The sequence below is a fragment of the Ambystoma mexicanum genome, chromosome 13 (genome assembly GCF_040938575.1).
Source record: "Ambystoma mexicanum isolate Mex_15411 chromosome 13, UKY_AmexF1_1, whole genome shotgun sequence".
NCBI classification, from domain to species: domain Eukaryota; kingdom Metazoa; phylum Chordata; class Amphibia; order Caudata; family Ambystomatidae; genus Ambystoma; species Ambystoma mexicanum.
Window position 1 is genome coordinate 185,774,316 of NC_090938.1, and position 12,593 is coordinate 185,786,908.

General features: G+C 48.8%; 1 protein-coding gene across 2 annotated transcripts in view; it reads left to right on the plus strand.

Annotated features, from left to right (window-relative positions):
* Positions 1–2,270: 2,270 nt before the first annotated feature.
* Positions 2,271–12,593, plus strand: part of RNPEP (arginyl aminopeptidase) — a 183,711-nt gene continuing 173,388 nt past the window's right edge. Inside the window, exon 1 of one of the 2 annotated variants that reach the window (XM_069633582.1) lies at positions 2,271–2,784. In XM_069633582.1, the coding sequence (XP_069489683.1) occupies positions 2,407–2,784 (378 nt within the window). In that variant the 5' untranslated portion in view covers positions 2,271–2,406. The remainder of the gene's footprint in view (positions 2,785–12,593) is intronic. The other variant, XM_069633583.1, reaches the window with a different exon arrangement.

The following is a 12,593-nucleotide window of genomic DNA, read 5'->3' on the forward strand; positions in this document are numbered from 1 at the left end:
GTAGATAGGGGTGAGAAGCTGAACGGAGTCAGCGAATCTGGGATAGAGTTGGGAGAGAGTTAGGTTGCAGGTTGGATTGTAGATTAGATTGTTTGTCGTTAATTTTGTCTTGGAGAGTGGCTATTTTACCAAGGAGAGCGTTTTGGCTATTAGTGTACCAGGTGCTATCTTTGATGGAGGTGTCAGATGCAGTGACAGGGGTTTCCAGTTCTTTCAAGATTCTGAAGAGTTCTTTAGTATTAGATTTAGCTTGCTCAATGCATTTGTTGTAGGTGTCTTTTTTTACCTGGAGTATAGCTTCCTTATAATTTAGTGTAGCTAGGATGATTCTAGATTTATTAACTTCTGTGGGATTACTGTTCCAATGTGAATCAGCGATTCGTTATGGATACCCTGGAGCCGCTACCCTTGGGATGTTGTAATTGGTTGGTGTGGATGACGCACACACTGCTCTTTGGTCCTCCTCTAACGAGATCCCAGAGGGCGCACAAGCACTCCAGGTGGAGCCGCTACCTCTAGGGCCTGGGCAGGTAGAGAACTCAGGGGGTTGGACGACACCCCTCTTTTCCCCTTTTCAAAGGATGTCTGTTATTCTGGGGCTATTCCTTGACCCTGTTCTGGGCCGCCTGGCCAGCCTCGAGATCCACTTTTGAAAGGCCGAGAAGAAAAATGATTTCTTTCTTCTTCTTTTTCTTTTTCTGGGCCAGAGTATTAATGGGCCTTCCTTCTTTGTGCCCCTGAGCTTGCCCAGGCTATTCACCGCAGCGACCCAGGTGTTGGACTCCTCCTCCCGTTCTCTGCGGGTGAGGCGGAGTGATGGCCCCCCTTTCTTTGTTGGCCTGCCGCTGGGCTCACTGGGGTCACACCCCTTTTCTCTGTTGGCCCGCTGCTGGGCTTCGCTGTGCACTGGAGAAGAAAAACTATTTTTTTTTTTTTTACAGGCCCCGGGTGTTGATGGGCCCCCCCTTCACTGTGGACCCCGGCAGGCTCTTCACCACTGCGGACCGGGTGTGGGAGCATTTCATCCCTTCCCAGCAGGCGAGGCGGAGAGATGGCTCTGCCCTGCTTCCTTTGTTCTGGGGCTTGCTGGGGCATGCCCCTTTTTCAGGACGACCTCTGCTATCCCCGCCACCTGGGGATTCTTATGGACGGTTTTGCCCTGCCGTACAGTTCTTTCACCGCCAGGCCCGGGTCTGCGTGGGCCACGCCCACCGCCCTTTCTTCAGGGCTACGACAGCGCCAGGTCCCTGGGCCACCCGCCACGCGGCAAACACCCAACACGTGGGCTCCTCGCCTCGCCCCCTTGCAAAGTAGCTAAAACACCTCGTAGGGCCCGCACACCGACGTGCGTGGGGAAGCGAGACCTCCTCATCGCCAATGTTAGTGGTCCGCCTCCGGTCTCCGGGGCGGACCACGGATGGTGTCGGGAGCACCCTTAAATCATAGCTCTCAACCATTTGTGTTGCAAAGGCAGGTGATATCACCCGATTTTGTTTTTGGAGGGTGAGACGCGCATTGGAATGAATGGGCGTGCAGGAGGCTTGGCCGGTGAGTCAGCCCTTTACGAGGCGGGTGACACCCGCCAAAAGCGTGTGAGTTGAGAGCTATGCTTAAATGCGGGGGAACACTATGTCCTTGCAGGGTGCACGCTGCCAAGCTCACTCAGCAGTATCCGGATCACCGGGCCAGGACATCCAGGCTGAGGGGCACCCCAGCAACGGTGGCGACTGCACCGTAAATTCATAGCTCTCAACCATTTGTGTTGCAATGGCGGGTGAAATCACCCGATTTTGTTTTTGGCGGGTGAGACGCCCATTGGAATGAATGGTCGTGGAGGAGGCTTGGCGGGTAAGTCAGCCTTTTACAAGGCGGGTGACACCCGCCAAAAGCGTGTGAGTTGAGAGCAATGTAAATTTGATCCTTTGCCCAGAAGCATGTCGCACATTTGACCTGCTGCCCAGCTTGTTTGTAGAGACTGTCTGGAATGTAATATGTGCCACTGTTTAAATGTTGCCCCACAAAGTTTTGACCAGCCGATAAATTGAAAAAAGTGCATAACAACCCTCTTTACTGACGCAGTTTTAGAAATACACTTCAAAATGAATATGTATGTTGGCTCTTCCCTTTTGAACATAACAACAGAGGCAATGTCTGAAATCATGCTCCATTCTGCGCCTAATATACTGTCTAAAAGCTGTTTTAGTCATCACTAAAATGTAAAAGGGCCGACGCCACAAGTAAGGGACGCTTTCCTGCTGTGTCGCTTTAAGTGACGACACGGTTGCCTGGGAGACGCGTGCCGCTGCTTTCTTTCCAGGCTTACGCTGCACCTCTCACTTGTATTTTCGCTTCCTGGTTGACGCCTGTGTCCTGACAGCTGTCCCTGGGCCCTCTTTCTCCACCGTCATGTCCCCTCGGTCCCTGCACTCGGCGCGGGCCACAGATGTGGCCTCGGCGTCCAGCTTCCGGGCCTTTGAGCAAAAGCATTTGCAGCTGGCGCTGGAGGTAGATTTTGAGCTTCGGGAACTGCGCGGATCTGCCCGGCTGGAGCTGCACTGCCTGCGGGAGGGTGAAGCACGCCTGATCCTCGACGTGCACCGGAGCCTACGCGTGAAGTCTGTGCGGGCCCTGCGTCAAGCTGGCCAGGAGCCGCTGACCCTGGTGCACAGCGTGCGGCCCTTTACTCGGTATGGAGAGCAACTGGATGTCACCCTGGCCGAGCCCTGCCGCGGCGGAGAGGAGCTGCTTCTGGAAATTGAGTACACAGCTGGACAGGGCCCCGGGGTAAGGATTTGATTGATGTCGATATATGTGTGTGAGCGCCCATGGATAAGAAGAAAAGGGAAGGGATTGGCAATTTAGGAAAAAGGGAAACATTAGTTAGGTGATTGTGCCTCGAAGAGGCTAGGGGCGGGGAGTTTTTCACTGGTTCCCATTTCATAATGCCTGGCTCTCCACAGCCCCTGATATTCCTGGAGTTATATGTATTCAACAGCTTAAGTGTGAAACTAAATGGCTGGTGAAAATAAACCAACTGTACCCTTTGAGTAAGAAGCTGTTGCATCAGAAAAAAAATTCCATGCGGCAGGGAGAAGCCGAAAGCTCGGTTCTGAACTGGCACAGCAAGCATGGGCTCAGTTAATTTCTTCCACACTATATAGTCAGTTGAAATCTGCACAGTGCAGTTAATTTGAGCGATAGGATGACATTTCAGCATGTTCTCCTCCCGAAGCCTTCCTCACTTTGCGAGTTTTGTCTGTCTCTAAAGTGCTATTTTAGTAAATGTACAGCTGGAGAGCAGCGTTGGTCTACTTAACACAAACCGAGTGGATGATTCAAACCCAGGGCTTCTTTTCTATCGTTGACTTTTTTGTCTCATGTTTCTGTGGACTGTTATTTTCATTTCAAAATGCTCCACCTGTTGATGCTACTGTGCCATAGATTTTCCACTATGCAGTTAGACATATCACATTTTTTATGTACAGCACTTCATCCCCGATTCTCCCCCTTTCTCATTGTAGGTGCTGCAAACAATTGGCATGCAATCTCTCGTGTGTTCTGAATGGTCTTCATGTAAGTAAACCTCTCGCACAAAAGGCAAGGAGACAATTCAGAGCACAGGAGAGAATCCACCCCAAAAAGTGTCCTGAAGCTGAACGAGACCACGTTCTCTAAACTGAATGCTAACATTCATTGAAGCAAGCGATAGAAATAGTGTGAGTTGATTGCTTGGACACAATTATTCATAGAAAGCAAATTACAATGCATTTCAAAACAAGCACTGGCAATGCCAACAGTTTGGGCTTTTGTGTAGGTATGGGAAAGCTCACGTCTAAGCAACACACTTTTTGTGCCCCCATTCAGCGCTATTTATCAAGTGACGACAGAACTAGGGTACAATCTAATCTAAAGTCATGTGTTCACATAACACTAATCTAGTATCGATTTTTTTAACTGAAATAAAACACAATCAATTCTTGTTAAGGGGAAGCATAAAAGAGCGATAGCAGCTAGTAGTGCTGAACACCTTATTTGTATTGAAACATTGCATTATTGGTATGGTTTTAACATCACAGTTAAACACACAATGATGACTTTAAAGCGCAGTTTTTAGAAGCGGGCAACTTGCGAAGAGCACAGCTCCAACCTTTTCACTAAGGAGAACCATGCTAAACACCCACATTGCAAATAAGTAATCATTTTTTTTGACAGTTGACACTAGAGTGATTTCTCTCACTCCCTGTGGCAGGACGTAGTTCACCAACAAGTGAAACCCACTAAAGCCTACCGGAGAAAAGCCAAGGAAACCTCAAAATGCATATCAGTGTGATCTCCCTTAGGAAGCGGGCAGCTGAGGAAGGAACGGCAACACTCGGAGGTATCATAACAAAATTGATAAGATTACCAGTCCTTAGCTGGTCGCTCAGTACCCTCCCAGCCACCTATAAACATTGCAAGTCTCCTTGTGTAACTTGCACCAGGAGAACGTCATGCGTCGGATGGGTCTGGGCAGCATGACGTCCCTCTCAAGCGTGACATATTGTCTAACTTGCGTGCATGACATTGCCACTCACCTCACTGGCCTCCCAAGTTTTTTTTTTTGTATTGTCTTGGTTTAAAGTAAACCTTTACAATTACATACAAATCAAAAGCTGTAAAGAAACCACAATACATTGTTCTTAAATGAAGAAAAACAATAAAAGAACATCAGGAAACAAGAAATGGCTATAAATTCCTATACACATTAAAAGAAAAAATCATTACAATTTCACTTAATGTTCTTAGGTTTTTCATTCACCTTCTCTGTTTACCTTAAAACCCCTCAACCTATCATATTTCGGACAGGTTTTGTCTTTAAACTCCAAGGATTTCAGAAAAGCAGTGATCTCCAGGCCATTTTTTGTGCTATTAATGCAGACACATCGTTGCAATACTTGATCTGCTTGCAAGACCCTCCAGTTACTGCAATGTGTCTTGCTTCTGCTAAAAGCAAGCAATCTACGATTATGTGTCTACTTTTTTCCAACACTACCCTCAAGACCACAGAACCTACATTCACTATTATTCTAACTTAAATTTCTATGCTTCACAAGGATTTCCTTGGAGTATAGTATGTTCTCCCTTAATCTGAGGATTTGATTACACATAATTTTATTCGTAAATTGGAACATAATTAATGACCTGGTTCCCCTGTGTTTGTGTTCTGTTCACAGGTGCCTCACGGAGGGGTACGCATGGAATCTTTACAATGTGTTACACTAGTCTTTATCAAAGAGGGATTTTTTAACAGCAAGCCCATGTCCAACCCCAACTCCTCCATGACATTCTCGCACTAATTTTCTAGGGCACATAGGTCTTCCTTCTTGCCTAGAGACTTCATTATTGCTAGATTTTTTGTTGTTGTTGTTCATAGAGTGTATCTTCCATAGGGTCAACCATTTTTGTCAGCAAAGACAGTTTTTTCCAGTTGATTCGTGCCTTGAGTGATAAAAGCCCTTATTCAAACCATATTGCTGGCATTGGAATTGAATTAGGAAGTTCCAAGCACCGACTCCAGATTAACGCTTCTAGGGACTCCAACCTTTTCCGTAAGAGTTGCCCCGAACCCTTCCCCGCCCAATACAATAACTTAGGTACAATTTTCCCCTCATAGAACTGGACGGCTGTTTTGATCGGAAATCTACTGAATCTTCCATCCAATTTTATTAATTGGATGGCCAGTGCCTTTGCCTCGGCTTTCAACCCTGCCCAGATATTTCCCTTAGAAGGGCGTGCACACATTTCAAAGCCCAGATATGCCGTATGCTCAGAGCATCAGAGTTTGCACTCCTATAGGAACCATGACGTATTCTCTCCTTTCTTTCCTCTGGAGAAGTGCAAAATCTTCTTTGCTGGATTGATTTTTAACCCATTTCCCTCAGCATACTTCATAAAACCATTCAGCAGTAGTTGCAGACCCTTTTTAATAACGTCAAAAAGCAGGAAGTAATCCGCGTAAGATAACCCTGGAATTCCCACTTTGCCTATTTTTGGTGACACAAAACCATACTTCTCTAGGTATTCCCAGGTGCAGATGCACGCAGCTAGAATGCACCCCTGATGTATGCCCTTTTTTACTTCAACACTCCTGGATAGAACCACATCTTTGTTCTTATTCTAATAGCGGAGTTGCAATGTAGTCTCATCAGTATCTTCAATAAATCACCAGGCAGCCCCCAGTCATTCAACTTTCTCCAAGTATCTTACGGCCAACCCTGTCAAACTGATTAGATGGGTCTATGGAGGCTACAATCGACCCTTCCTTTGATGCCCAAGCAGATTGCTGGAGGATTCTTAGAACAACTGCATTCAAGGATGTTGAATGGCCCTTTCTAAAGTCCGTTTGGAGAATTGATGACCTCTTCGAATCCCTGACCCGTTCTTTTAAATGGCCCAAGATTACTGTTAAAAACAATTTGTAATCAGCGAGATAAGGAGGGTGGGGGAGGTGTTCCATGCCCAGCCCGGTGTGTCAGGCGAGTGTGCTGGAGGTTTGGGGGGCGGATGTGGGGCAGGGCACCCAGCCCTGCTTCCTGGTGGTAGTTTGTGGCAGGCTGCTCCGGTTGCTGTGAGCGGCCCGCTGACCTGCTAGGCTCCCGCTGCTCCATGCCTGTGCTGCCTCCTGGGCCGTCGTTTGTGGCGGGATGCTCTGGTTGCAGAGAGCGGGCCACTTGCCTATAGTGCGTGGGCCACGGACTCCCGCTCCGCTTTTCTGTTTCAGAGGCCGGAAGTGGGCGGGCCACGGACTGCTGCTGCTTTGGCTTCTGGTATTGAGCGGGTGATGCAGGCCGCTGACCTTCTGTTGCTGAGCCGCGGGCTCCTGCCTCTCCTGACGCTGTGGATGGTGCAGGTTGCCTCTGTTTGTTGCAGGGCACTATTCCGGCTCTTCCCCTTGAAGGGGTGGGGCTTGTTGGTACTTCCTTCGGTTGCTGAGGCAACACAAACACATCTCAGGGTTTCCCCAGGCTTTTCTTCGACATATTGCAGCACTGGTCACAGGTGTATGCTGCGTTGTCGTGGGGCTATTCAGAGATGTGGAAAGCACACAGAAAAAAAGGAAACATGCAGTACCTACTTCTTCTTCCTCCAGACTACCTAAAAAGAGGAGGGTGGCTGCCTTTGCTCCTGGGGTTTCCTCACAAGGACCCTAAAGCCCTGATTGATGACTTAATGGCATTCTGTGCTGCTTCTGGGGTTTCTGCGCCTGCCCTTGATTCCACCTCGTCTAGTTCTTCTTCATATTCCTCAGACACTGCTGAGTCCTCCCTTTCATTGACTAATGAGGATGCCTCTGACCAATATTTGGACCGGGTTGAGGTCCAGGTGGTAATGGACCATATTTACGTTTCTATGGGGTTTCAGGATGCTGCTGTTGTGGACCTGGCAGAGCCCTCTATTCGCCAATATAAACATTCACCCAAGCTGGGTCTTTCATTGATCTCTAACATTCGGGACAAGCTCCTTCGTGAGTGGGCCGGATTGGAACAAATCTCCATGTCCCGTTTCATGGCTAAGCAGTACCCCCTCCGGGGTGAGGAGCCCCGACTGCCTCCTGTGGTGGAGGTTGATGACATTCTGGCCAGCCTTGTGGGCCATTCGTCCATGTCTGCCCGAGAAGGCTGCGGTCAGCGACCTGGTGGACCAGAAAGTGCATTCTCCCCTCAAGAAATCCAACATGGGGTCCCATATGGCTTTGCAGGCCTGCACCTATGGGTCCTGTGCCACGGGTACGGTGCTGGCTGGCTATCGTGGTCTGCGGCAGGCCTTGGTTGATGGCACTGACTGTTCCCAGCTCCTGTCTGACATGCACCGTGAAGGCACACTCCCAATACCATGTCCCAATAATAAAGGAATAATAGCACACACCCCGTCAGGGAATGGGACCAAGATATAGTTTTGCAAGGATAACAAAGTTTTATATATAATATATAAAACAAGAGCAAAGAACTATGCTGTCCGAGAGTTCTCTGGCAAAAATTACACAGGCAGCACATCAAAAAGGCTAAACGCATCACTGGTGACGATTTGAACTAAGACAGATATTGCATTGCTGGTTGGTGGGGGGGCCTATCGAATGGCCAGCTCTATATGGGATGCCTGGCTCCATTTTGGCTGTTTACCAGTTGATCATGGTGCACGTGGGTCAGCTGGGCTCATCTCCGTAGTGAAAGTCAGGTCAGCGGGTGTTACATTTCTAACTATCTAAGCTACACAACAGGAACAGACAAATCATGATGGCAGATACCTGAACATCAAATTCAAGGGGGGTCTTTTGAACAGAGGGGATAATATATTGACATGCCGACCTCCACATTCAGGGCTTCATTGATACTGCAGTCCCCTCACCCAAGTTTCTCTTCTGGAGGCTTGATCTACCGCCTACCTTCCCTGGTGCCTCACAATACGAACAGACGTGTGTTACTTTTGAACAGATATGTGTTACTTTGGAGAGAATATATTGCTGCTTGGGATTAGGTCTATGGTGGGTGTTCTGGAATGGCCACGGCAAGGGGGTTAGGTGTTTTATCAACATGAAAGGAATTGTGGGGGGGGGATCAGGACCAGTGGGCCCTGTTTTGGTGGAATGGAGGGTGTAGGGCACAGGCAGTTTAGTGGAGATGGATGGGCATTTGCGCTGGAGCCTGTGTCAGTCCCACGTTCTCCGCAGAGCGCATTCTTTGAGACACAATATTCGGTAAGTGCAACATTGAGACACAATACTCGGTAATTGCAACATTGAAAGAACACTGAAAGGATGAACGTCTGTGGGAACAAGGCTCGTGCAGAGCTGGTGTGATGTGTGGATGGCTTGGTCCCTTTTGTGAGAGAGGCTGGCGGTGCAAATGCCGCAGCCTCACAGATTGGTAGATTTCGGGCCTAGTAAAAAGATGGAGTTTAGGCCTAATACAAATAGGAGTCCTAATGCTGAGGCGTGGGTGGCATTAGCCTACTTTGCTATGTTATAGGAGTCTTACCCTTACCCAGGTGGAGGGGGCATGTCCCCGCATGGCTGCAATGACGTTTCTTCTCTTTGGTGGTGGCTAGGGGGTGGGATAGGACCACCTCCTTCTAAACTAGTGCCAGACTGAGTTTATGTCAGACCTGTTTTACGATAGGGCTGTGGTCCCATTGCCGCTCGGTCAGAAGGGGGAACGGCTTCTATTCCCATGTGTTTCTGGTCCCCAAGCCAGGGGGGCTCATAATCAACCTTCAGAAACCGAATGCCTTGGTTCGGTTTCGGTACTTCAAGATGGAGTCTCTTCAGTTTGTCATTTTGGCAGTGTCGAGTGGGGATTGGATGGTTTCCCTCGACCTACAGGACGTCTACTACCATGTCCCAATCTACCAGAGTCCTCAATGGTTCCTGAGGTTTGCCAAGGGGCAGGATCATTTTCAGTTCCATGTTCTGCCCTTCGGTCTCAAGTCAGCACCTTGAGTCTTCACAAAGCTATTGGCTCCCCTGGTGGTGTCTTTACACATGGCCGGGATTCATGTCTGTCCCCTCCCACCCCCCACTTGCATGATTGGTTGATCTGGATCAGCTCCCGGCATTGGGTGGTGGTCCATCTTCGTCTTGTCTGTCGTACTCTGGTCCAGTGGAGGGTTTCTACTCAATCTTCCGAAGTCGCACTTGTCTCCCTTGCAGACTCTTCAATTGATTGGGCCCAGTTCTGCATGTGTCTCCAGGGTCCTATGGCTTCCGGTTTCTTTGTGGTCCGTCAGGCCTGGCTAGATATGAGACCTTTGGTGCACCACCTGCTGTCACATTGGAAACCGGCATCCCTTCTGTACGACTCCTTGGTTCTGGTCTCTCCTGCCCTTTGGAAGGAAGGAAGGAACTTACTTCCTTGGCCCTCTCGCCACCTGCAACGCTCAGCTTCCCCAGTTTTGCACCCAGACTCTGTCCCCGGAAGCCTGGGTAGTGGACGCTCTTTCCTTGGCCTTAGCCCCTGGGCTTTCTTTATGCTTTTCCTCCTGTTCTTCTGGTTCCTAGAGTCATCGGCAAGATCAGGGTGTCTCACAGGGGTATTTATACTGGTGGTGCCCTTGGTTTCTGGAGATGCAGTTGGCTCCTCCGTGGGTGTTGCTCAGCTGGCTGAGGGACACCCTCTTCTCTTCTGTCATCCGTTGGGGGGCGGTCTGGAAACTGAGAGGAGGGTCTGCAGGTGTTGGGCCTTTTGAATGCTGTTGCTGGGACGGTCCAGAGGGCGTGTCAGTCCTCTATGCTTATATTTTATGACCGCCATTGGGCCTGTGGGCTGCCTTGCTGTTTCTCCTTGAAGGAGTTGGCTGTTTCCACTCTCTATTCTCATTCGGCAGGGGTTTCAGGTTTCTTGTCCCCTCTAGGAGCTGGGGGCCGGGGGAGGGTGGGGGTTCTGGTTTCAAGACTTTTGAAAGGGGTGGCAGGCTCTCGTCCTTTGGGCCCAGTGGTGGATCCTCCTTGGGACTTGGTCCTGGCTATGTTACAGAAGCCTTCCTTTGAACCACTGGCAGATGTTGAGCAAAAGTGGTTGATGCTGAAGACTACCTTTTTGATTGTGGTTACTGCGGCTCGTCTGGGGGAATTGGGGCCCTCATGTTTAGACCTCCATTTCTGGTGGTCAGGGAGGCGGCCTTGGTCCTGCGGTGTGACCCTTCCTTTGTGCCTAAGGTCTTCTCTCGGTTACATAAGTCTCAGGATGTGGTCCTTCCTGCCTTCTTCCCTGTTTGTCCTCTTCTGAGGAGGAGGCTAGGCATTGCTTGGATGTGAAGCAGGCGGCCTTGCACTATCTTAACAGAACTGAGTCCTTTCGTCTCTCTGACCATCTCTTGGCCACCTTTGGGGCAGGAGGCTGTGGCCGCAGGGCTTCCACTCCTGCTATCAGCCAGTGGATTAAGTCCTTGATTCTCCTGGCATATGAGTCCACGGCCCTATGGCTGGCGGGTGGGGTGGGGGGTGGTTCAAGGTCAGTCCACTAGGGTGGTGACGGCCTCCTTGCGGGGGGTGCTCTTGCTGGACATTTACTGTGATGCCATCTGGGCTACTCCTAGCACCTTCATTCATCATTACCAGCTCAACGTGGAGGGGCCCGTTCCATTTCCTTTGGTGTGGGTGTTCTGGGAGCTGTTTCAGGTTGAGGTGTTGGCAGAGGTCTGAGTCTTCCTGCCTTCGTCCTTGAATACAGTGGTGTTGGGTTGGTTTTGCATTGATCTTGGTGTCTGTGTCTTTTGTGGTGCACATGGGCGTCCTTCCTGTATCTGCTTTGCTATGACCCAAAGGTAAGTACTGGGATGAGGAAGAGGGATGTAGAGGTGGTGCCTGGATTCCAGAACTTTTAACGAGGTACAAATCTGCTCTGTAATTAAGGGAAGGGTAACCTACTCTGGTATCTGTCTGCAGCACTACTAACCATTAATAAATCCTAAGCCAGGGTCTGCAAATTTGGGTCACTGGCTGTTTTGGACTACAACTCCCATGACATATCGCCATTGACTATTGTGACTATATTCAATGGGAGTTGTAGTCCAAAACATCTGGAGCGGCAAAGGTTGCAGACCCCCCCCCCCCCCCCCAGTGCTAGTGTAGCTCTGTTTAACGGTACTACCGAAGACAGTCCACCATTTTCTTGATTCACTGGGCTTGTTCTACTAGATTGTCCAGCCTGCAACATTGACTGCGTATGAAGTATGTGCTTGTGTGGCTCAAAAAAACACACCTGATTATAAACACAGGGATGGTAGTAAATATAATTAAGTAGCCGACTTTCAAGGTAGTCGGTACAACACGCGTTCTGTGCGGTAATCAGGATTTACCATTAAGGTCTATATAAGATGTATACACATCTTAATTGGGGTAAACGTAGGATGATAATGCATTATGTCAAATAACCGCTTCTTACATGGCAACCACTTTTTCTGGTATTACAAATTTGTTAATGCGATGGGCATGTTTCGAGTTCGGGTTGCCAATTTTCTCTGTCTTCCGATAATTTTTTTTCTCTATCTGTGTACTATCTACATTCTAATGTATGTGTCGGGAACAGTTTTGCTGCTATTCAATGTGCAGACGACTGTCCCCAGCCCTGGGGAAACGTGGTGTTCTGGCAGCGTGGGTACCGCCAGGGTGTGAAGGCAGGTGCCGCACTTAATAGTTTATAGATTACAATCCTTTTCTTGTGTTGTGAGTGTCTGAACGTTGATTTTAAATTACCTTTGCATTGTTTGATAATTACTTGTGCATTCATTTACAGGCTCTCGCCGTTTTGGCTTGTATTGGATAACGTGAACACAATTGTTTTTGTGCACTAGTGCAGTTTCTCCGAATTTGTTCGTTAGAATGGTCTTGGTACATTTTAAGTTAAAAATGTTTTCTTTCCCCACTTTTACCCGGTTGTGGGTGGCTTGTACCAGTGAATCATTGTTTCCTCCTATTTCCACATCCTCTCTCTGTACACTGAATTGTTCGCTTTTGACTCCCAGCTCCTGAGATTGCAACATGATGTTTCAGTTTTGCTGGCTAGGCTTTATCTGGTGATTGCTTAATAAAATGAGATCCAAATATGTCTCACACATCT